The sequence below is a fragment of the Primulina tabacum genome, chromosome 8, assembly GCF_025594145.1.
Source record: "Primulina tabacum isolate GXHZ01 chromosome 8, ASM2559414v2, whole genome shotgun sequence".
NCBI classification, from domain to species: domain Eukaryota; kingdom Viridiplantae; phylum Streptophyta; class Magnoliopsida; order Lamiales; family Gesneriaceae; genus Primulina; species Primulina tabacum.
The window spans coordinates 8,663,897-8,690,252 of NC_134557.1; the positions used below are offsets into that span (position 1 = coordinate 8,663,897).

General features: G+C 36.4%; 1 protein-coding gene across 4 annotated transcripts; it reads left to right on the plus strand.

The window, feature by feature from the left end:
- Nucleotides 1-15: 15 nt before the first annotated feature.
- On the plus strand, nucleotides 16-23,332 carry LOC142553605 (transcription factor GAMYB-like). 4 transcript variants are annotated; one of them, XM_075663976.1, is made up of 6 exons: nucleotides 16-139; nucleotides 258-570; nucleotides 1,750-2,106; nucleotides 2,656-3,619; nucleotides 3,789-4,000; nucleotides 22,088-23,332. In XM_075663976.1, the coding sequence occupies exons 3-6, from the start codon at nucleotides 1,759-1,761 to the stop codon at nucleotides 22,154-22,156; spliced, it is 1,593 nt and encodes a 530-aa protein (XP_075520091.1). In that variant the 5' UTR covers nucleotides 16-139; nucleotides 258-570; nucleotides 1,750-1,758; the 3' UTR covers nucleotides 22,157-23,332. The 4 variants fall into 4 exon arrangements, with proteins under 4 accessions (XP_075520091.1, XP_075520090.1, XP_075520092.1 ...); XM_075663975.1 differs by having other exon boundaries at nucleotides 104-570; XM_075663977.1 differs by having other exon boundaries at nucleotides 104-570; nucleotides 22,091-23,332.
- The last annotated feature ends 3,024 nt before the right edge of the window (nucleotides 23,333-26,356 follow it).

The following is a 26,356-nucleotide window of genomic DNA, read 5'->3' on the forward strand; positions in this document are numbered from 1 at the left end:
AACAGATTAGAATTGTTTTTTAAAAAAATGAAAACAATTTTTAAAATTTAAAAAGAAATATGAATTGGTTGGAATCGGCAAAAGAACTCGTCCGTCAACTACCGAACATGTAGTGGATTGCTGATCAATCTGCAACTGGGTTCGAATTTCTCCTCTATGTTCTCTCTTCTTCCGCCTAATGATCTTCTAGTTTGCCTTTTTTTTTTCTCCCTCTCGATTTCCGTTTCCGACTGACTCGTGACTTGTTTCTGTATCAGTGATTTTTTTGGATAAGTTGATGTTGCCGTCTTTCCCCGACTGGGTTCTTGGAATTTCGTTTCTCCTACGTTCTGGGTCATCTAAATGTAGAACCGAGAAAGATTGATCGAAGCTGTTTTTGGTTTTCTCATATCCTTCTTATTTGTTTGCCCTTGTAGAATTTTCAGCTCACTGTGTGAGAGTTAATTCAGGCTCAGATTTAGGTTGTAGTATTTTTCCTGATTTGAAAAATTATTTCTGAAAACCTGTGCTCAAGGATTTCGTCGCGAGGAAGCGAGTTGCATTCCCCTTCCACGGAGTTGTGCTATCAAGGTATAATGAACACGAATGAGACTTTTTATATATGTGATTGCTTATTTCGATTTCCGTGATTAGTGTTGCATGCCTGAATACATTCTAATTTTTGTGGTGCAGATTGGTCTGTTTATGTACCGCACTTGAACAATTTCTTGAACTGATTTGTACTTCTCTTGGATAGATCTTGGGCGTGGCTGATCTGTATTAATATGCTTATTTCGAGTAGTCCAATCTTTTTTCTTCGGCTTTCGATGTCATTGTGGTAGATGATCCTTGTTTTATCGAGAGATTTCATCTTTTGGTATGCGATTGTGCGGTACAGGGATGAAGGCTAGTGTTTTCATTATTACGGGAGAATAACCGATATGGAAGATAATTGTTCATTCATTCCAACTGAGAAAATAAATACAATACAAAGTTCTTCCTTTTTTTTGTGTTACGATTACAAGAGCATGTAACTTAACCGGTTAACCAACTGGCTAACTGTTCTTCTAACTAATTAACTGCAAATGTGAACTGTAATATTCTTAAGAGTATAAGTTATTTTGCCAAATTATCGTGCATGTCTTACTGTTATGATGCAGCTCAGCAGTTATGTACTATTCTTGGTGAGATTTATGCAATGTTGTATAATTGAGGATTAAAAGTGATGGTTCTTATTTATTTAGTTAAGTCGTCATTCTTGCTGTATATACAGGCGGTCTCACACACAAAATGTGCTTTGAATTTTTATTGCCTACCTTGTTTGCAGTGATAAGTTTCTATGACTTGTGCATCTGTTCTGACTCGGATAACACCTTTGTTTGACACCACATTATAGTGAGTTTGACTTCCAAGGATTAGTTTCGATGATGATCCATAAAAACAAAAGTGTTTGTTTCCCTTGTTTAGACTTTAGATTTAAAGATTGGTGCATTAGCTATTTTTGTGAGTTTACTACATTTCTTGGTACGTGATATACTGTCAAATAACTCGAAAATGTTGCTTTTTATCTCCGTACCTTGTTAACATGTATGCCTGCTTTACATTTTTCTGGACTAAATTTTTCTCATGGTCTTTAATATATTCTTGTTTGATTTTGTTATTTTCCACAACATGTCAATAACAGTTGCATTATATTCTGTTAGAATTTGAGCTTTCACAATGAGCTGCTGCCTTGCACACCATTTTTGATATTTTTCCCTACACATTTAGGTGATTAGTATGACAAATGACAGTGAGGACATGATGCCAATGAATGGTGAAGATTCACCATTAGAGGATGCTAATGATGGAGGAAATGTGGGCGGAAATGTTTCGCTTAAAAAGGGTCCCTGGACTACTGCTGAGGACGCAATTTTGGTTGAATATGTCACCAAGCACGGAGAGGGGAACTGGAATGCAATTCAGAAAGATACGGGGCTTGCCCGCTGTGGAAAAAGTTGTCGTTTGAGGTGGACAAATCACCTTAGACCTGATTTGAAAAAAGGTGCATTTACTTTAGAGGAAGAGAACATAATAATTGAACTTCATGCCAAAATGGGAAATAAATGGGCTAAAATGGCTGCTGAGGTATGCATTAGTTCTCTGTAATGTTTTCACTTAGTAAAAAATATTTACCGGTGGTCTATCTGTTACTGGTTTGGATGTCCTACTTGTTACTTTTTAGTTTTTATATATTTCTACTCAATTATTTAGTGTTTATAACATAGAAAGGAGCTGTAATGTACATTTGATGTGCGCTTATGATATGGTACCCTGTTATCTATTTGTGTATGGTCTTTTCATTCTAGTCATGTACATATTCTACTCTCTACGTGATGTGATATATATGCTAATATGCAAATGGTTTGCATTAAACGAGCAAAATATGATAAATCAGTGCTTCTGGATGAGCTATTGTGTAACGGGGCCATGTTATCCATTTATCTATGTTATTTTCATTCTAGTCATACAGATACTCTGCCCTTTTGTCTGTGATACAATAGATATGCTAATATACTAATGTTTTCCCTTAAATGAGTTGAGTATGATGGCTTCATTATTTCTGAAGAGCTTTAGTGCTATTTTACTGATTTCTTTGTTCTTACTCGTCCTGTCGTCTATTCTTTTTCTTCTTAGTTACCTGGACGCACAGACAATGAGATCAAGAACTACTGGAACACAAGAATCAAAAGAAGGCAACGAGCCGGATTACCAATCTATCCACCTGATTTGCACGTGGAATCATTTAATGAGAACCAACAAAATGATGATGCTAATACGTTCTCATCTATGGAAGCACCGAATTTTGCCTTATCGCCAATTAACACGGAGATTCCAGAATTCAAAGTTTTTGAACTCAATCAGCAGTTGTATTCTGTCAACAGCCAGCTAGCACAAGATCAATACTTTTCTCAACCACACGAGTCTCGTTTCTCATCATCTCATCAATGTAATCACCCTCAAGGGTCCGAATGTTTGTTTCATGGTTTAAATCCGGTTGTTAGTAACATCACCCCAGACGCCAGTCAACATCACTATGATGGTTATTTGCCAACTGCCCATTCTTTTCAATTCTCTTCTGCATTTGAATACAATTCAAGTTCTTATAATGGATTATCCTCAAGTGCACTTCCTGACAGCCAAGCCATATTAAATGGCAAACCTTCTTCTTCAGAGCCTGCTTGGGCAACGAAGCTGGAGCTCCCTTCACTCCAAACTGAAATGGGTAGTTGGGGCTCACCCTCTACCCCATTGCCTTCCCTTGAGTCTGTTGACACGTTAATACAAACTCCTCCATATGAATTGTGCACTCCGGCATGCAATCTATCACCGCGAAACAGTGGCCTACTGGATGCAGTACTGTATGAATCACAAGCTATGAAAATCTCGACGAAGAACAGCCACCAGCAGACTTCACATGCTTCTGGCATGGACGATGATATAGTAGATATTTCATCTCAGGATCTCCAAAAGACGGGATGGGAACCATATGGTGAAACAGTTTCTCCTTTAGGCCATTCTTCTCCTGCCGTGTTCACTGAAAGTACCCCCATCAATGGGAATTCACGGGATGAATCCGAATCTATTGAGGTCATGCCAGGTCTCAATGCTTTATTTTTTACATCGACTTCTTGGCTCCACCTTAGTTTATATATTTCCTCGTGGAGATATTCTGTTTTCCTTTCTATTTCTCTTTTTTTCTTTTTTTTTTTCCTTTTTTCAGTTTTTGGCTTTAAGCTGTGCTAAAACAGTTTCTCTTTTATTTGAAGGATTCATAGTTATAGAAGTGTCCCACCTGGCATTAATGACACACGACTCCTACGGACAGACAACAAGCGACTTGATTTTCTCGAGGCCAGATTTCTTACTTGCCTCAAATGCTGCATTTGGTCTTAATAAAAACCATATCAAGGACTGTTCCTTGCTTAAAACATGCAGTTGGAAATGCTTCTTGGCAATGATTCATCAGCTCTCGACCAAAGTATGGTTCACGTGTACAATTCTTGTGCTTGGAAGTCTGCGTCTTGTACAACATGCCTTCTGACAGTTTTTTTCTGTAGAATCAATAGTATTTCTGGTTGTATGCATAATATTGCATTGCAGTTATTAAAAGCTTCCATGGTAAGGGACTTACAAAACCACCACGACAATAAAAACTCAACGCCTTAACCATTGATTGCACTGCTTTTCTAGTTTAACATATTTCAAAAACTGAAAAAAAAAAAAAAAAAAAAAAAAAAACCCAGACAATTGCAACTGTTAGTGTTAACAGCGCGATTGTACACCTTGAAAAGTAAATTTATGTATAATTTTTCTAAAATCGAAGTTCAGAATTTTTTTTTGTAGCTGCATACATCGTAAATGATTATAGTTTTGCCATTCCAAGTACAAAAATCATGAAGATCCTGAATTTCCTCCCCGGCCCAGGAGAAGACTTGAAAAGTTGAAACACGCTAAATCGAACTTGCTGCATGGAAAGTCCTCGTTTTTCTTTTCAACTGACAAATCATCTCTTCTTGATCAAATGGGCATCGACTACAAAAGCGTGTTGTTTTGCAACGGAATTAGAATAACCGTCGCTAAAATTAGCGATGTTAGCAACGGTTTTTTCTAAATACGTCGATGTTTTGAATTTGTCTACGATTTTCTTAAAACATTACCACAGTTTTATGATACCGTGGCAATTTAGCTAGGATTTTACTACATTATAGAGACGGAAAAGGTGAAGTCATCACAAAATATAGCGACGGTTTATGATAAATTGTTTCAACTAAAGACATAGAGACGGTTTAGATATTCATTATGTCGTTAAACAGCAACAAAATTTAAATTTTATTTTCCATGGTAGATTTGAAATTTGAATTAAAATTGAAAGTTGCAACTGTGTTATCAAATACGTTGTTATTTAGCGACGAATTTGTAAAAACCGTTGCACATAGCGACGGTTTTTGGCTAAATCCGTCGCTACTCTCTTATTAAAACCCCCTCATCTATTCAGCAGTTTTCACCTCTTTTCTTTAGTATGAGCGTGTTTTTGCTTTTTTTTCCCCCCCCAAATTTCGTGCATTTTAATTACATTCTAACTGTGTTTTTATCTAATAGTGTTTCTCGTTTTCAACTTTACTCCACGCTTTAACCAGGTTTTTTTCATATGTATAAATTTAATTTTTTGATATATATTGTTTATAAATTGGGCACATGTTATATATTATGTAATTATTTGTTAGATGTACATAAGTAGTGAAAAACGTGTATGTAATATATATAGTTTTATTGTTGACTATTATATTTACATATGAAAATGTCGTATATAAGATTATTTATTTTATTGTATAATTTAATTGTATGTTTTATCTAACTAATATAGCTAGTTGCACTATAGTCTATTCTTTTGGTATGTTAGTTTTTTTAATTAATTTATATTTACTACGTAATAAGCTATATATAATTATATGTACGTTATTATTATTTTCAGTTATGTCTTATATTAATATTAAGTATTAAGTAATATAATTTAATACTGATTATATTATATACTTATATTATTTAATTTTTGGGAACTTTAAAAATATACAAAATACATTTAAAAAAAATTGTATATAGTTTTATTAAATGTAATTGATACACCAATTGAATGTTTATATTTATTCATAAAACTTTATGAAAAATATTAATGAAATTTTTAATTATCAATTCAAATATTATCGATATTTTATTATAATATTATTATTATCATATAATATTTAATTTAAGTTATATCTATAAATTCAAATATTAACATATCGTTGTATATATGTATATACTGTTTTAAAATTTTCATATTAATTAGTTTTATTTTAATTTATATTTAAAATGCTTATTTTTAATGTTATTTTCCTATGTTTTGATATCTTTAAATATTGTATATACAAATATATATACATATATATAATATTTTTAAAAATATTTATAAATTAATATCGATAGTATGTGTGTACAGAATTTAATTTTTAGTCAATTAATGTACATATTAAGTACTTTTATTTTTATAAGTTTGAAAATAATAATTAGTTTTTTGTGTACATTTTATTATTGCCTCAAGGAGCACATATACAGCCATCCGTCCAGTTCTATGGTCATGCAGTCCATGCACACAACTCCTCGCACAGCTGCCGATTTGTCGTCGGACCCTCATATGACCGTAGATCATTCCGTGAACGTGATTGTTTACAGCAGTACATCGGATCATCACACGACCTGGACTATGACGATAGTGATGACGACGTACATGAGAATGGTGACAATGAGGAGGAATACGACAACGACGTCGACGAGACGGAGTCGCTTTAGGATTTTATTATATATATCCATGTTATTTCTGTTAGAGATTTTTCTCAAAATCATGTTTTTACGTATACATGAACATGAAAAAACAATATGCGGAAGCTTAAATCGAGTGTTATCTCCGGCCATTGAAAATTTTGATTTCTCTGATTTTCTTCTCGGTTGATGCCTTGTAAGCACTCCACCCTCTCAATAGATGGTGTAAATTTTTCTTATGAGATGTGTGTTTAGGGACCTCAATCGCTCTATTTATAGGCGTTTCTCATACCATCGATGAGTGTATCGGGAGCCGAGATTCAGAAGAAGAGACGTGTACGCGTCTCAGTTTCTAAAGTTGAGCACGTTTGTCAAAAGTTGTAGGCAATGGCCGTCGCCATTTTCTACACGTCTGTCCTTTCTTCTGATATGTGTCACATTTTCTTACATTCTCCCACTTGACACATATATCTCATTTACCATAGGAGAAAACAAAATACATGAATCATGGCGATATGTCCTCTAAAAGCGAGTATTATCTTCCATGTATTACAATGCATTATGTATCTCAAATCTGTATAACTTAATGAATAAACCTTATGTTTATTCGAGGTCCAACTTTATTGATATTTCTCGAATCAATGAATATGTGCACAAAAAATATGAGAAAATATCACATCATAGTTTCATTAATTTGTTCTTACAACAAAATTACATAAAGGAATCAAGTTCCATTTTTTCTGTATAATCTTTAAATTTCAATGGTGGCATGCCTTTAGTTAAAGGATCTGCAATCATCAATTCAGTGCTAATGTGCTCAATAAGCAACTTCTTATCTTTAACACGTTCTTGTATGGCTAAATACTTAATGTCGATGTGCTTGCTTCGACTACCACTTTTGTTATTTTTAGCCATAAAAACAGCAGTTTAATTGCCACAATATATTCTTAATGGCCTAAATATAGAATCCATAATTCTAAGCCCTGAAATGAAACTCTTCAACCATACACCATGTGAGGTTGCCTCAAAACAAGCTACAAACTCAGCTTCCATAATGGAAGTAGCAGTCAATGTCTGTTTTGCACTTCTCCAGGATACAGCTCCACCAGCTAGCATGAAAATATATCCTGAAGTGGATTTTCTTGAATCAATGCAGCCAGCGTAGTCTGAATCAGAGTAGCCAATTACTTTCAAATTCTCAGTTCGTCTGAACATAAGCATATAATCTTTGGTCCCTTGAAGGTACCTCATGACTTTATTTGCAGCTTTCCAGTGATCTAAACCTGGATTACTCTGATATCTTCCCAACATCCCAACAACAAATGCAATGTCAGGTCTAGTGCAAACCTGAGCATACACCAAGCTTCCAACATCAGAAGCATAAGGAATGTTTTTCATTTGTTCCCGCTCTAGATCATTCTTTGGGCATTGGCTTAAATTGAATTTATCGCTGTAGAACCCGTAAATCAGATTACGTATAAGTCATGCATAATTTCTAGCATTTAAAGTAAAATGATTTTTATTATTATTGCATGAGTATTTAAATTCTTTCCTTTAAAGTTAATTATTTTATGCAGTAATTTAATTGTTATCTTTTCAGTTAATTAAGTGAGGCCGGACTGGAGTTGGAGTTTTGAGATAAAATTTAATATTAAGAAAACATTCCCAGAATTTATTTTAGCTAACTAATAAGTTAACTTAAGGTAAAAGAAGGTTTAAGGATTTATCTAAGTAACTTGAGGTAAGTAGGAAATAAGTTCATTTAGGTTCCATAATTAATGTGTTAATTCACTAAATTATTTAAATGATAGATAAGACTCTAAAGGTTTAAAACACACTAACTAAGCAATATTTCCCCTCCACTTATTAGCCTGATTTCGGCCACCCCATAGGTGTCATAACATTTCTTTGACAACTCACCACCTTTGACCATTTCCTTGTTATTTCTTAGTATGATAACCCTTTCACTTTTAATCACCATTAATTATTAATCAATCATTATCCTTACCTTGTTCTTAGCCTTGAAGAATCGGTCATTGCACCTCCATTATCCCTCCAACAATCTCTTGGATATCAAACCACTTCCTCATCCAACAAATTCAAAGAGAGTAAGACTTGGTCATGCTATTTAAATCCCTTCTATATTGCAACTCCCCTTCATTTCTTCTAACCATTTCCCCCTCTCCCTTGCACCGAAATTATGAGAGAATTGAGAGTAAAAAAATCGTGAGAAAGCCATAGAAAAACAAGAGAGAAATAGAGGGAAAACAAGAAAAGAAGATCACTCCGTCTCCTCCACGCCGCGTCGTCGTATTCGTTCATTTTCTTTTCAAAACGAAACCAAGGCATGTATATGTTTTTATTTGCTGTTCAATCAAGCCATATTAGTATTTTAAAACAACATACTCATGATTTTATTTAAGCAAAAACCAAAATTTCAATCAAGCCCTGAACTTGGCTACGCTGAGCTGGACACGCTTCACGGAGGTATTTTACTCAAAATATTTTACTGATGAGGTGCGTTCCACGTTGACCAAGGAGTTCATGACCCTGAGGCAGGGAGATCTGACTGTTACGGAGTTCATCCATAAATTTGAGAGGGGTTGCCATTTCGTGCCCCTAATTACGAATGATGCTGGAGCAAAGTTAAGACACTTTCTGGACGGACTACGGCCGATCTAGCGCCGTGATGTTAGGGTAGCTAGCCCTACTACTAATGATGTTGCCGTCTCCAGAGCTCTAGCTGCAGAGCAGGACCAGCATGACATTGAGAGGGATCGCCAGGGGAAGCGACCGATTCCAGTACCACACCGCCCTCCTCCTCCTCAGCAACAGCATCAGAACAAGAGGCCTTTTCACGGCCCGCCTAGAAACAGAGGTCAGCAGCAGCAGCAGCAGCGGGGACGCCCAGCCCCGAGGACTTTTGAGCATCCAGTCTGTCCCAAGTGCTCACGCCGCCATCCTGGAGCATGTATGTATGGTTCCGGGAAGTGTTACAAGTGTGGTAGCCCCGACCACTTGCTGCCGCAGTGCCCTCAGAGGAATCTGCCTACCCAAGGCAGAGTTTTTACTCTCCATGCTACGGAAACGAACCCGGAGACCATGCTTATGACAGGTACCTTTAAGCTTTAAGTTTATATTTGAGATTTAATGTTTTGGGTTAAGATTTTGAACATAGAATTGCAGTAGGATTGCATGCTCTACTTAGTATTACTTGGGGAATTTTAGTTAGAAGAACTTTGACCTTTGCATGTCTATAAGTTAGTTCTTGTGATTATTGGGTTCAGCTTAGTATTCCAACCTTTCAGGGAGAATATTTATATCTGGTTCCGCTGCGAAGTACTTGATAGATTCAGGGGTCACTCACTCATTTATTTCGGAGGTCTTCGCTAACTTTCTCAAGGTCAAGACCGTTGGACTAGACATAGCCTATTCAGTAGTATTGCCTTCTGGAGAGGAGATGACAGCTACCAATGTGATCCGAGACATAGATATTGAGCTGCATGGTAATCTTGTTTATGCGGATCTGATCGTGTTGCCGATGCCGGAGTTTGACATCATTCTAGGGATGGACTGGCTATTGCGGAACAGAGTTTTGATTGAATTCCAGCGGAGATCTGTTCTAGTCCGACCGCCTGGAATGATGCAGTTCTTATTCGAGCCGGACAGGTATTTTCCCTTACCGCGCATTATTCCTTATGTCCTGGCTAGGAAACTCATGCATAGAGGGTGTCGGGCATTCTTAGCAACTTTTATATCTGTCCCCGAGGCACCCAGTCAGTCAGCCGCAGATGTTCCTATTGTTAGAGATTTCCCAGACGTTTTTCCTGAGGACGTCTCTGGTATGCCACCCGAGCGAGAGGTGGAGTTTTCTATTGAGCTTATGCCAGGTACGGTTCCGATATCAAAAGCGCCATACCGATTAGCGCCGACAGAAATGGCAGAACTTAAGAAGCAGAATCAGGAACTTCTCGATAAGGAGTTCATTTGCCCGAGTTTTTCACCATGGGGCGCCCCAGTCTTATTTGTGAAGAAGAAGGATGGCTCTATGAGGCTTTGCATTGATTTCCGGGAGTTGAACAGGGTTACAGTGAAGAACAAATACCCACTTACGAGGATTGAGGATTTGTTTGACCAGTTGCAGGGAGCTTCAATATTCTCCAAGATAGATCTGCGTTCTGGTTATCACCAGTTGAGGGTGAAAGATGCTGACGTTTCCAAGACTGCTTTTAGGACTCGTTATGGCCACTACGAGTTCCTTGTGATGCCGTTCGGTTTGACGAATGCGCCAGCGATCTTCATGGATCTCATGAATCGCGTATTTCAGCCGTATCTTGACCAGTTTGTGATAGTATTCACAGACGACATTCTCGTCTACTCCAAGAATCAAGAGGATCACAGCAGACATCTGACCACAGTGTTGCAGACCTTGCAGAAGCATAAGTTATTCGCAAAGTTCAGTAAGTGTGAATTCTGGTTAGAGAAGGTGGCATTCTTAGGCCATATTGTTTCTAGCAGCGGTATTGTGGTAGACCCAGCGAAGGTTGCAGCAGTCAGAGATTGGGTTGTGCCGCAGAATGCATCAGAGATCCGCAGTTTTCTTGGGCTAGCAGGATATTATCGGAAGTTCATTGAGGGATTCTCCTCTATTGTCGTTCCACTCATATCATTGACCAAGAAGAATGCTAAATTTGTGTGGAGCGAGGAGTGTCAGAAGAGCTTCGATACTTTGAAGCAAGCTCTTATCTCAGCACCAGTTTTGGCCATACCGTCAGGGCCCGGAGATTTTGTGTTGTATACCGATGCTTCGAAGCTCGGTTTGGGCGCAGTATTGATGCAGCATGGGAAGGTGATAGCGTATGCTTCTCGTCAGCTGAAAATCCATGAGAAGAATTACCCTACCCATGATCTAGAGTTGGCCGCCGTAGTTTTTGCCTTGAAGATTTGGAGGCATTATTTGTATGGAGAGAAGTGCCAGATCTTTACCGACCACAAGAACCTCAAGTATTTCTTTACGCAGAAGGAGCTGAACATGCGTCAGAGGCGTTGGTTGGAGCTTGTGAATGATTATGACTGCGACATTAGCTACCACCCGGGTAAAGCTAATGTAGTTGCGGATGCATTAAGCAGAAAAGTCGCAGTGATGGCTCATTTGACAGTTTCGATACCTCTTCAGACTGAGATGCAGAGGTTTGGTCTAGAGACTTATCCTCGGGGTAGAGTTCCCCGTCTATCTACCTTGACTATTCAGTCCTCTATTCTAGACTGTATTCGCAATGGTCAGTCAGCAGATGAGCAGTTGGCAAAGTGGAAGGAGAGAGATGAGGCCAAGGGCAGTGTCTTGTATTCAGTCAGCGACGGTATTGTGAGATACCGAGACAGGATGTGGGTTCCTAGCAGTGGTTCTATCCGAGCAGATATTTTATCAGAGGCCCACATGTCGCCGTACTCTATTCATCCAGGGAGTACGAAGATGTACCGAGATCTGCAGTTATTGTATTGGTGGCCTGGGATAAAGAAGGACATCAGACGGTTTGTATCCGAGTGTCTTACTTGCCAGTTAGTGAAAGCAGAGCATCAGAGACCAGCAGGTTTGCTCAAGCCTCTTCCTATTCCTGAGTGGAAGTGGGAGAATGTTATCATGGACTTCGTGACCGTGTTGCCGAAGTCAGTCAGAGGGTCAAATGCTATCTGGGTGATTGTTGATCATCTTACCAAATCAGCGCACTTCTTGCCTATTAAGACGACTTTCACCATAATTCAGTATGCAGAGTTGTATATCTGGGAGATAGTCCGACTTCATGGTATTCCAGTTTCTATCGTATCTGACAGAGACCCCAGATTTACTTCCTCATTCTGGAAGAGTTTGAATTCGACTATGGGTACGAAGTTGCTGTTTAGCACAGCTTTCCATCCGCAGACAGATGGACAGTCAGAGCGAGTTATTCAGATTTTGGAGGATCTTCTCTGTGCTTGTGTTATTGACTTCTCAGGGAGTTAGGAGTCGAACTTGCCATTAGTTGAGTTCACCTATAACAACAGCTTTCAGTCGTCTATAGGAATGGCTCCGTTTGAAGCATTGTATGGCCGTAAGTGTAGATCTCCTGTTCATTGGGATGAAGTAGGAGAGAGAGCAGAGTTGGGTCCAGAGATTATTCAATAGGCTGCCGATGTAGTAGTCAAGATCCGTGATAGGATGAGGACTGCTCAGAGTCGACAGAAGAGTTATGCGGATCAGAGGAGGAGAGATCTAGAGTTTGCCGTGGGCGACCATGTCTTTGTGAAAGTAGCACCTATGAAAGGTGTCATGCGATTTGGGAAGAAAAGAAGCTCAGTCCGAGATTCATTGGACCATTTGAGATCCTCGACAGAGTTGGGACGCTAGCTTATCGTGTGGCTCTTCCGCCGAATCTGGCCGGAGTACACAATGTGTTCCACGTCTCTATGCTGAGGAAGTATATGGCGAATCCTTCGCATGTCTTGAACTTTGAGCCGTTGTATCTTACTCCGAACCTGTCTTATGAGGAGAGACCAGTGCAGATCTTAGACAGGCAGGAGAAGAAGCTTCGGAAAAAGCTGGTGAAGCGAGTGAAAGTCAAATGGCTCAACCATTCAGAGGAGGAAGCTACGTGGAAGTCTGAGCCAGAGATGAGGAGTCAGTACCCCGAGTTATTCGGTGAGTTTTAATTTCGAGGACGAAATTTCTTTTAAGGGGGGAAGGTTGTAGAACCCGTAAATCAGACTACGTATAAGTCATGCATAATTTCTAGCATTTAAAGTAAAATGATTTTTATTATTATTGCATGAGTATTTAAATTCTTTCCATTAAAGTTAATTGTTTTATGCAGTAGTTTAATTGTTATCTTTTCAGTTAATTAAGTGAGGTCGGACTGGAGTTGGAGTTTTGAGATAAAATTTAATATTAAGAAAACATTCCCAGAATTTATTTTAGCTAACTAATAAGTTAACTTAAAGTAAAAGAAGGTTTAAGGATTTATCTAAGTAACTTGAGGTAAGTAGGAAATAAGTTCATTTAGGTTCCATAATTAATGTGTTAATTCACTAAATTATTTAAAGGATAGATAAGATTCTAAAGGTTTAAAACACACTAACTAACCAATATTTTCCCTCCACTTATTAGCCTAATTTCGGCCACCCCATAGGTGTCATAACATTTCTTTGACAACTCACCACCTTTGACCCTTTCCTTGTTATTTCTTAGTATGATAACCCTTTCACTTTTAATCGCCATTAATTATTAATCAATCATTATCCTTACCTTGTTCTTAGCCTTGAAGAATCGGTCATTGCACCTCCATTATCCCTCCAACAATCTCTTGGATATCAAACCACTTCCTCATCCAACAAATTCAAAGAGAGCAAGACTTGGTCATGCTATTTAAATCCCTTCTATATTCCAACTCCCCTTCATTTCTTCTAACCATTTCCCCCTCTCCCTTGCACCGAAATTATGAGAGAATTGAGAGTAAAAAAATCGTGAGAAAGCCATAGAAAAACAAGAGAGAAATCGAGGGAAAACAAGAAAAGAAGATCACTCCGTCTCCTCCGCGCCGCGTCGTCGTATTCGTTTGTTTTCTTTTCAAAACGAAACCAAGGCATGTATATGTTTTTATTTGCTCTTCAATCAAGCCATATCAGTATTTTAAAACAACATACTCATGATTTTATTTAAGCAAAAACCGAAATTTCATCATGCAAGATTCGAAAACATTGTGCAGAATTATTTCGGATCCCTCTTGTGCTTCACGTTTTCTGTTGTTTATGATGGTTCAGGTGTTGGCTCATGCCCAGGCTTACCAGGCTGCATCTAGGATGGATATAGGGTGTGTTAAGAAGGGATTTGACCATTGGTTAAAGTCTCTTTTTCCCCCAGCAACTCGAATGTACAGCAACACATCCAAACTGCATTTTTGAGTCTCGGGTTGCATGATTTTTGGTCTAAGGAAAGTGTTCTGATCTTGGCTGCCCTAGGGGCTATAGCCATGGTTATAACATCTCCTTGACATTTCTAGGACATGACCAAGTCGGCCTTTCATGGCTTGGTTCACATTCCTATCCGTTTTTAAAACAAACAAGCACAGCCCCCTTCGATCCCCATTTCATTTCTGTCTGTATACTCTCGGTTTTGGTGGTTTGGGGTGGACCTTGGTTGGCCTCTGGCCCTTAGCCCTGGTTCACACCCTACCTCTTGATGTCTAGATCGTGTCATGGTCAACCAAATGGCCACTGGAATGGTCCATGACAGCGAGAACCACTGCAACATCCCACGCGCAGATTTGGTGCTCGGTTGGGACGTGTGGTTTGTTTCTGGTGTGGTTCGAATTGTGGCTGGCCTAGGGCCCTTAGCCATAGTTCAAACCATACCCTAGGATGTTTGTAAGAGGCTCTGGCTGGTAGTTCAAGCCCCAATGGCCGGTAGTCTCGAAAACGACGCAAGGAAACGAAAGCGCGGCTGCTGGATTTTTGTTGACAGCAAGTGGTGCTTCGGTTCAGAGGCTCGTTCGAGTTCTTGGTTGGCTTTTAGCCTATGGTCTTGGACGGGACAGTACCTCATCGAGTTATGAAGGCCGTGTTTTTGACCGTTCGTGATTCGGTTAAGTTTAGAGGTCGTACGAGAATTTACGGTGTGATGTGCCAAATTGACTCTCGAAAGAGCGTTTCATGTTTTGGCCTCCATTCACCAAAATTTCGACTTGCATCATTTTTGGAGCATTATTTCATCATTTTAGGTGTATTTTAATCATGACTAAATGATGTTTCGATGTTGGTTCGGGTTGGTACGGAGTCATGATTAAATACCAAGTCATTGGGCGTAATTGTCTCGTTTTTTTTATTCAATTACAAAGTTTGGTCAAGAAAATCATTTGCATATTTTTCATGTTAAATTTAGGTCGCAGCGAGCCTGGAAACGATCCAACCCATGTGGTAAAATAATACAGGATATTTAATTATGTCATTTAATTATGTTACGTGCATAAAAATATAAAATATTCATTTTCGAGATTTATGCGATATTGCTTGTGGCCAGTTCATTATCATGGGATTATTGTATCACCCGGTGATCACTTACCGGTTCAGTTCAGTTCAGTTCCACCCAGTATACTGTGGCATTAGTCTGATCAGACGATTATTACTTCACCCGATGGTCACTGACCGGTTCAGTTCAGTTCAGTTCATGGGCCACTAGCGTAGAACATAATCTCAACAAAATTATGACAGGCTATTTTATTACAGAGCTCTATCGAGCAAGCAGTTCACTTACGATTATCGATTCAGTTATGCACGTATTATAATTACTCATGACATGATATTTTTACGTTATGCCAGACTCATGATATGTTATTTCCACTTCGCATGCAATTTTATTATTACTACTTGTTATTTACGATATATGCATGCTGAGTCTTTAGACTCACTAGACTTGATTGTTTTAGGTACTGATGAGGACGGGACTGAGGGCGGGGACCAGTGAGCCAGCTCGGGTCGGCAGTAGTGGAACCCGAGGATCTCATTTTCAACATTTACCATTTTTATGCTCAAACATTTTTATCAGTTGTTGGATCACTTTAACTTGTTATTTTGCAAACAATAATTTCTTCCGCTGCTATTTGGAACATTAAACTTGATTTATCAGTTTATTTTATAAATGAAGCATTTTGATTATTTTTAAAAAAAAAAGAAAAGAAAATTTTTAAATTTTTCCGCAAATTTTCGAGTACGAATTTCGGGCCTTTATAATCGCCTTTCACAACGGGAGCTATACTTGGTGAACAATCTTTCATCCGATATCTCTCTAAAACTTTGTTGATATAGGTTTCTTGAGACAGGCCTAGAATACCTCTAATTCGGTCTCTTTGTATCTTAATGCCAATGACATAAGATGCATCACACATATCCTTCATATCAAAGTTTTTCGAGAGAAATTGTTTCACCTCATATAACAAACTCTTATCATTAGTTGCAAGTAATATATCATCCACATATAGAATAAGGAAACAAATCTTGCTCCCACTGACCTTCTGGTATATACATTGATCAATGGGGTTCTCAACGAATCCGAATGAAGAGATAACATCATGAAATTTTAAATACTATTGACGGGAAGCTTGTTTCAATCCATATATAGATTTCTTAAGCTTACAAACGAATTGCTCACCATTGCTAGAGAAGAATCCTTCAGGTTGTTTCATATAAACATCTTTCTCTAGTTCTCCATTGAGAAAAAGCTGTTTTCACATCCATTTGTTGCAAATCTAAGTCAAAATGTGCAACTAATGCTAGAATGATACGAAGAGAATCTTTCTTAGATACAGGAGAAAAAGTCTCCTTGTAGTCGATTCCTTCCTGCTGAGTGAATCCTTTAGCTACGAGTCTTGCTTTATAACTTTCAATGTTGCCTAATGAGTCTTTCTGTGTTTTGAAAACCCATTTACATCCAATGGATTTTACACCATCAGGCAACTGAACAAGATCACAGACTCCATTAACTGCCATAGAATTCATCTCTTCTTTCATAGCATTGAACCATAATTTTGACTCATTACAACTCATGGCTTGTGAAAACGTTTCGGGATCATTTTCGGCTCCGATGTTAAAGTCAGATTCTTGTAAATACACAACATAATCACTAGATATTGCTGATCTTCTTATTCTAGTAGATCTCCTAAGGTTGTTTGATTGATCAACATTTTCTTGTTGTTCTTCATGAACAACTTGATCTACTGGATTTTCATCAGCGATTTGTGGAACTTCAGTAATCGGTTGCCTAACACCCATTTGGTCTTGAGGGGTGTGAATAACAATCAATCTGTCATTTGAATAAGAGGGTTGTGCATTAATGTGATCATTCTCAAAAATTATGTCATGATCACTCCCACTAATCAAGTCATTTTTAAGAAATTTTGCATTTCTTGATTCCACAATTCTAGTGTTGTGAGATGGACAATAGAATCTGTACCCTTTGGATTTTTTGGCATACCCACTGAAATATCCACTTATAGTTCTTGAGTCCAGTTTCTTTTCATGTGAGTTGTAAACTCTTATTTCTGAAGGACAACCCCAAACGCGTATATGTTGCAAACTCGGTTTTCAACCTTTAAATAACTCAAATGGCGTCTTTGGGACAGCTTTAGTTGGAACTCGGTTTAATATATACACAATTGTCTTAAGAGCTTCAGTCCACAAGGATTTAGGAAGTTTAGAGCTACTAAACATGCTCATCACCATGTCCAATAATGTTCGGTTTTTTCCTCTCAGCTACGTCATTTTGGTCCGGAGAACCAGGCATAGTATATTGGGCAACAATCCCATGTTCCTGGAGAAACTTCGCAAACGGACCAGGTGCCTGTCCATTCTTAGTGTTTCTACCGTAATATTCTTCACCTCTATCTGTTCTCACAATCTTAATATGTTTTCCACATTACTTCTCCACTTCAGCCTTAAAAACCTTAAAGGCTTCTAGTGCTTCGTTTTTGTTATGAAGCATGTAGATATACATGTATCGTGAGTAATCATCAATGAAGGAGATGAAGTATTTCGGACTTTGCATGTCCATATCTGTACAACAAATATCTGAATGTATGATTTCTAATATTTTTGTACTCCTCTTGGCACATTTTTTTAGACTTATTGGTCTGCTTTGCCTTTATGCAGTCCACACAAGTCTCAAGATCAGTAAAATCTGAAGTACTGAGTACTCCATCATTTACTAATCTTTTAATTCTCTCTATGGATATATGTCCCAATCTCCGATGCCATAGTATAGAGGAATCTTCTTTATAACAAATCTTTTAATACCTCCTTGAACATGCATAGTGGTGTTATTATTTTGTAAAGAAATAGAGAAAAGACCATCAACCATTGTACCATTTCCAATAAGATTTGATTTATAAAACAAATTTATTGATTTATCCAAAAACTGAAATGAATAACCAAATGGTACAAGTTTTGAAACTGAAATTAAATTCCTAGAAAAACTAGGAACATAAAAAGTCTTTTCCAATTTTAAAATATAACCACTATTCAACACTAGGCAGCAAGTCCCAACAGCCTCCATTTGCGAAGACATCTTGTTTCCTGAATAGATGCTCCGTTCATTTTCTATTGGCTTCCTTAGATTTTGCATACCCTGCAAGGTATTTGTAACATGGATTATAGAACCAGAATCAATCCACCATGTGTTATAAATCATATCAACCATATTAGATTCATAACAGACAAATGAAGTAGGAATACCTTTCTTTTCAAGCCAGTCCTTAAATTTATTGCAATCCTTCTTAATGTGTCCCGTCTTTTTACAAAAAAAACACTTGGATTCTTTCTTGATGTCAGGTTGGGGTGGAATTATTCCTTTCCCTTTTCCCTTGACTTTGGCTTTATTCTTATACTTTTCTCGTGTAGTCATAAATACATTATCACTCGTTTTCATCAACAACCTTCCTTCCTCTTGAACACACATGGTCATTAATTCATTAATCGACCATTTATCTTTATGTGTATTGTAGAAAATTTTGAAGGGTCCATATTGCTGTGGAAGAGTGCATAAAATATAATGCACAAGAAAAGTCTCAGACATTTCCACTTCAAGTGTCTTGAGCCGAGCCGCTATGTCCCGCATTTTCATTATGTGCTCTCGCACACCTCTCACACTGATGAGCCTTAATGAAGAAAACTCCATAATTAGGGTGCTTGCAAGTGCCTTATCTGAAGACTGAAACTGTTCATCAATAGCCTTCAGTAATTCTTTGACATTATTATGCTGATCGACAGAACCACGCATACCAGCAGAGATTTTGGTCTTTATGAACATTACGCAGAGTCGATTAGATCGCTCTCATTTTTCATAAAGATCAACATCATCCGGAATGTTGTTTTCAGTAATAGCAGATGGTTCGTCTTTCCGTATAGCATAATCAATATCCATCCACCCCAATTGAAGAAGAATTCTTTTTTTCCATATTTTATAGTTATCGCCCTTTAGTTCGAGAATGTCACATTTCATATCAGAAAAACTCGCAGGTTGCATAACTGCAAAAAATATCATATGCTTAAAATTTTGAGACAATATCATGTTTTACCAATGTAATTCATGTTTTAAAAATCTAGTGACATAAAATTTGCTTGTGGGCTAAAATTTTAATTCAATAAGATTTTTTTGTAATTTTATGATAAAACTGTCAAAATATATTTTCCTTAACTCCTGTGGATAAATTAAGAAAAATATAATTTGATATTTTAACCTAATTAGTTATATAAATATAATAAAAATCCATATGGGGTAAAATTTATTATGTTTATATAATTAATTACAATTGATGTCCATTATGTGATCCAAATCCATTTAATGCACAATTTTTTATAATTAAGGATGTTGTGGCTATTCCTCAGTTATTTAAAATTATACGGTTCACTGGACAAAATTTTGACTTTACTTTAATACTTTATATAATAATTATTTAGTAACATAATCAAAATTTTCCAAGAGTGCTCTCAGGAAAGATAGGTAATGCTAAGGCCCTTTAAATACCTAACTTCTAATCAGAGCAACGTTCCTCAGGGAGACCAGTGGCTAGTCAAGGCAGTTTAAACCGATCTATGAAGAACTCCCCAAATCATGTTTTCTCATGTCACCTTATAATTATTATTCACTTTAATTATCCACATTTATGTGAATCTTTATAAGCAAAAAAAAAAAAAAATTCATTAAATAACTTTATATTCACATTTTTACTTAACATGAACAAATACATTCCCCATCAGTTTTTCTCTTCAATCAGAGTAGTGATAGAGTGAGGATCACATTTACGTGAAAACTCCGGGACGGGGGTTGGTCGACACCGACATTGCTCTCAAATTTTATATTCGAAAACAACAAGCCTCAGAAGTACAAAATTCAGAAACCAGTCTTTTAATCATAATACTGAATATACATTGTCTGATACAAAGTCAAATAATAATGTTTTACAGCGGAAATGTAATACCTATCAGAATAACGTCTTAACAGATGCAGCGGGAAAAATAAACTAAACTGAAAATAACATTCTTCTTCACCAGCCCCAGAATTGAGTCTGCTCTTCCTCTTCTAGCAACTCTTCCTCGTTCTTATCTGATATGAGTTTGGTGAGTGAGTGATATGGTTGTCACTCAGTAAGCGGGGGCGGGAATAACTCCCGGTTTTCAAAACCATTTTCAACAGAAACAGTAATACAAATAGTATACAGAAACTCTTATTTTCAGAACAGGGATCAGTATTCAGGATTCAGAAATCAGTATTCAGAACAGAATCAAAAATCAGTATTCAGAACAGGAATCAGAAATTTAACAAGTAATCATTGAGCACGTTTGTGAATTTCATGGCTAAAACTGATATCAGTACCCTATATGTTCTCTCATCTAAGGGAAGATGCCAGTAATCAGTAATCAGAATTCAGTAATGTTCAGAATATATATTCCTACCATTAGTTCACTAGGTTTCAGTGCTTCAAAAATCAGATATCAGAAATCGAACATACAGAAACTTTGATTTAAAACATAAATCATCAAACTGGATTCAAGATATTATACATAAGCCCACTTACAATAATTTGCTTGAGAGTTTCGGTTGAAGTCTGGAAATATGTTTGCTCTCGCTACTGGTTTCTACTGCTCGAAAATAAGCACTCTCTTATCTCGAAAATTCAAGTGATAATTCAAGATTTGTGTAACACCAATTCAGAGGTTTGAATGTGCTATTTATAGGCAAAATAATGACTGTTAGCCTCCCAATTAATGGTCATAATCTGCCATTAACAACTTTTATTCCATGTTAAATGCTTCAGTTACAAGTCATAAGTTGAATCAGTAACTGTCTGCTGGAATCTCGCTCTTCTGCTGCTGGATTTTATCTGATGTCTGCTGCTGGATTCTAATATGCTGGAAAAATACCAGCTTCTGCAATATTAGCTTCTGCTGAAAATTTTGCATTGCTGCTGAAATGCTGGAAATTCGGGTTCTTACATCTAAACTTACAGATTATGTACTAGGCAAATTGTCGTTCACGTTCTTGCTTTCATATTAGACACCTTATTCCATGGGGCATGTCTCTGGTTGGACTGACCAGGAGGAGCCGGCGGGAGCCATTAGAGATGCATGCCTACATGGGAGACTTTGCCAAGGGTTTGGTTTTACCTCTGTCGCTTTTTGGGATGTTCAGATACATAGTTCGATTAGGTTGTATACATTTATTCAGGTTTTCCCACGGGTGTTGCGAAGGATTCATTTGTGATGTTCCTTGTTGTTCATCAATTTCCGCATGTTAAGATTAAACTCTGATTTTGATTTGTTCAATTATTATTTGCATGCTATAATTTTTTAATGTAGGTGTGTCAGGTAAAGGAGCTACACAATCATTCAATCTAAGGACAAAGGAAAGTTATGCTGACTGAAGAGCCTCCAAGCTGACCAATGCCTAAGTCACTATCAATATAGCCGTCCAGTAGGCCGATGAAATAGTTGAAAAGAGATCAGTCTCTTCCAGTGGATTTCAAGACTGATCCATTTTTCTTTCATCAAAAATGAGAAGAAGCCGAAGGTTGTGGCCCAGCTTGGGGATGAAATTTTGCGTTGGGCAGAAACTGATCTTAACTCTGAGGCATTGCAGAGACGAGAGTTTATTGGGTTGAAGCATTGTGAAAGTCTACTGCGTGAGTTCATTAAGAAAAATAGGGCCAACTTTGACCCCCACAGCCCAAGATGCTCTACCGTAATCCAGCAGTTGGAAATGTCATCTCCTCTCCATTCCATGATGGTCAAAATCAGAAGGCATGAATATGAACGGTAGGTGGAAGAGGGTGAAGATTATCAAGCCAGAGAGACAGTCGATGACCATATTACAATTGATGATGATGGTGATAGGGTTGGGGTAGATCTGAATAGAAATCAAGCTAGTGACCAACTCGTGTTTGAAGTTGAAATGCCTGAGAAAGACACTCAACTGGCAACTCTTCAATACATTATCAACCAGATAGTGAATATGGTTATCAAGCTTGCTATCCAGAGATAAAAATTCTTTCTTTTTGTAAAAAAAATTGTTATGCCGATGATTCCACCACTGGTCCACATGGTGTGGATGTTTCTATGTCTACCGATGCCCCACCTCGCTGCCTGAGTCTGTTGAACATCAGATGGTACCCGTGCCTGAGGTTCCCTTGACCTCAATGGATGATGTGATCTTATATATATATTTCTGAACTTGAATTTTTTATGCGTCCAAGCTAGCCACTCCTCCTGCAATGCAAAACTTTGATATGGATGAGGTGAGATTATTCACAATGAGGATGATTCTATCTCAGACGCTAAAATAACTCCTTGCTCACCACCTCCAATATCTCAAGATAGCGGAGATCTTAATAATGTAGATGATGATATCACTCCAATTGTTATCATTGTTTGTGAATCATTGAAAGTTCTAGCGGCTAATGCTGAGATGGATGACTAGCCAGACCTTAATTCTTGCAGTATAGCTCAAGCAGGTCCTTTCGAGTCTAACGAGGATGATGATTCTTCTGAGAATGAAGAAGAAACAGACAAGTCTGACATGCATCTATGTATATATTCGCTCATATGGAGTCCATTGTGAATAAATTTGGCGCTGTTGAAACTCAAAAACACTGATTCAACAAGTTTCCTAACCGATTTCAAGAAACAATCAAGAATGACAAAGAGTCTGCAGTAGTGCTCTTCGACCAGATCAAAAAAGTTTAGCAACACTTAGAGGCCCAGATTGACAACTTGCAATTTACACTAGGCAGCCGGCTACAGGAGATGATAGATTATATGCAACGTGTTTATGCCAAAATGGGGAAGAACAGAGAAGAAAAGACAAGGAACAAAAGAAGAAGGAAAAAGTCATGAAACAGAAGGCCATGGACTTTCATAAAAAAAGATGAGATAGTGGTGGACAAAATGGCAGTGGAAGTGGGCAATATAGAAATAGGATTGTATGTGTAATATGACATATTTTATGCAAATCTTTGTAAAGATGTAATTTCATTTACTCGATGAAATACACTCTTTATTTTGTCCAAGTGTTGAGCTGTTTCTGATGTATTTTGTTGAGTCTAGCAGCTTAGTTTTGTATCACCAAAAAGAGAAAAATTGTTTTACTGAAATTCCATAGTTTTGGTGATAACAAAACAACATTGAAAAATTTCAAGATACAACTGTTATTTTATTGTATTTACAAGTTTTCAGCTGAATGCCATGGACTCACGTCGTATTGCTTATTATTCAAGACTTTAGTAGGACTGCATTTCTTCCAATTAGTTTTTTTTTAAAGTCATGATGGATAATTCTTCTTTAGCTCAATCTGCTTCAAGATTGAACCTCAATTTTTTAAGAGTACTCAAGCTGCATATTGGTCTCCAGCTAGTATTCTCGTGCATCAAGTTATTCTCTATACATACAAGCTAGACATGTTAGAAATTCATTTGATCAATCAATCCACATTATCCGACATCTCCAGTTGTTCAAGAATGTCTCCTAATAAGACAAAAAATGCGAAGAGTTCTTCTCTTACGAATCAACTTTTCAGAAACTATTAGTTGTCACATTGGATACATGGCAAAGAGTATTAATTGTGACTTGCTATGAACAGACAAAAGACATGTTGCATTTGTGTCGGCCATAGAGTTTTGATTGTTGAAGAAAATTTGAACGTTGGAAATGTTCAATCATATAAAAGCAATAAATCAAGATTAAATAGATGAGTGGAGCATTCTATCACCTGCCTTTAACAAGATCTCGATAACTCTTACTATTTCTATCGTCAATCTCCTCAACTTAACATGCACACACTTATTATCCATATTTGATCATCAAGGATTATCATACGTTTCACAACCAATTCAAGTTGTTCAAGCTATTTGTCAAGTGTTGTGTTTTGTTGTCTATACCTAGGGTTCAAAGAGACAGATTGTTTGTGTTTTCTATTGAAGTGTATACTTGGAGTTTCATTTTAAGCAGTAGATAAGTCCTAAATGAAGTGGGTTGTTACAAAATTTGTAAAACCAAAGTTTTCTAGTGTATTTCTTCTTTGAGTAGAAAAATGAAAACGTGGAAGGATTTTGAATTCGAACTTTCATATATTTTTTCATTTACTTTGAATTTTACATTATTTGAGTACTTCATTTATTTGTCACTGTTATTGTTAAAAGATCATCTAAGTATATATTAGGTCACAAGACCATTTGGCCCTTTCCGCACTTTGAAAAACCTTTTTCTTGTGGCCAGTTATGTTTAGCTAGTTGAGAAATAATAATTAACAATCAACAGCTGTTAAGACTAGCTTGAGTTTAGAAGAGTTTTTTTAAAGAGTTTATTCACTTCTAAAATTCATCTTCGTTCGTAACGTCAAATCAACACGTCTATTACTCGTCCATATATTTTCTCATAATCAGCTTTGGAATGCATACTGAGAGCAAAATAATTATCGATAATTGCATCATTTCAATTCCAAAATTTATGAGACAACAAATAATTTGTTAAAATCTCATATTTTAGGGTGTGTTTGGTTGGTGTGATAGGATAAGTGAATGATTAATAATTAGAGTGATTAAAAAATGAGATATATAGATTAATAGTATGGTGGGATAAATAACATGGTGTTTGGTATGATTTTAAAATGATGGATTAATTTTGTAGATTTTATTGCAATGACCAAAATGCCCCCAAATGCTAATTAAATATATATTCTTAAAATAATTGGATAGCTAATTAAATATTTGTAATTATAATTTATATTTATTAAAATTAATTTAAATATATTTATTAGAAATAAATATGTGAATATGCAATTACTTTAATAATTAAAATATTAATAATTAAATATATTTATCTATATCTATATAAATATACGGATTGAATTGTGATTTTACTCTATTGTCCTCATTAATTAGTTGTCATCATTAAATTTGTATCATTTTTTTCCTCATCTTTAATTGGTTATCCTTGTATTTATTTAATTGGCTATTTCACTCATTTTCATGCATGTACACTCTCTCTTTCACTCACTTTTATATATACATATTTGATCACCTCATTTTTATCATCAAATTGTTGCACAACAGTAAATAATTGTTAAACATCTCAACTTCTTTTCACTAAAAAAAAAATATTTCAAGTGACATATGTTATAGTACCTATAGTTATTTGTATTCTGAAATTTACAAACACAATCATACTCACGTATTTTACCATCGAATTAATCTTCTGTGAGAAGTGCTTGATAGGCTTGTTTTAATATTCTGGTTCAATTCTTTGGTGGAATATTGATATGATAGATTCATGTTTCATTTCACAATGCTTATATTATGTTTTCTACATGTTTGATCGATTATGATCACTTGGAAGTTGGAAGCAGTATGCATTTTGACTCTGTATACCACACTTCGTTGATTTTTTTCAGCGACAATTTATTAAAAAAACTTTTTTGTTAGTTGATGAAAATGACAATTTAAAAATTAGAATAGTAGTTTGATTTCTGAAGTTGAAAACTTACATACACATATGATATTAAAGTTATGTTTTAAAAGTAGATATCTTCTGTTCATATGATTTTTATCATTCGAACAATCTACTCTAGAAACGATGTCATCTTCATTAATTGAAATTTTACAGCGATGATTTATTATTGTATCTTTTTATGTAAAACTGCATAACACAAATTATCACAAATTTTATTTTATTTTTTTAATAGTTCTTTAAAAATTCGCGAATTATATATACACTCCACAATAATTACATAAAAAATGGAAAAAACAATAATTAGTTTATTTAATCAATTTGATTAAAATACAACTTTCAACCAGTTTTTCATAAAAAATATTCAATTATAATTTGATAATCAACGTTTCTACAAGAAAATATCAACTAAATCAGATCGAACAAATTATTTTTCCCTCAACAAATTTGATGTTCAAACTAATTTATAATATTTTTATTTAACATAGAGTACGATCATTTAAAATTATCTTATATTACC

Coding starts and splice junctions, on each gene's coding strand:
- LOC142553605 (XM_075663976.1), top strand. CDS start 1,759: ATGACAAATGACAGTGAGGACATGATGCCAATGAATGGTGAAGATTCA. Junction 2,107..2,655: donor GGGCTAAAATGGCTGCTGAG/GTATGCATTAGT, acceptor TTTTCTTCTTAG/TTACCTGGACGCACAGACAA. Junction 4,001..22,087: donor TTCATCAGCTCTCGACCAAA/GTATGGTTCACG, acceptor ACCGTAATCCAG/CAGTTGGAAATGTCATCTCC.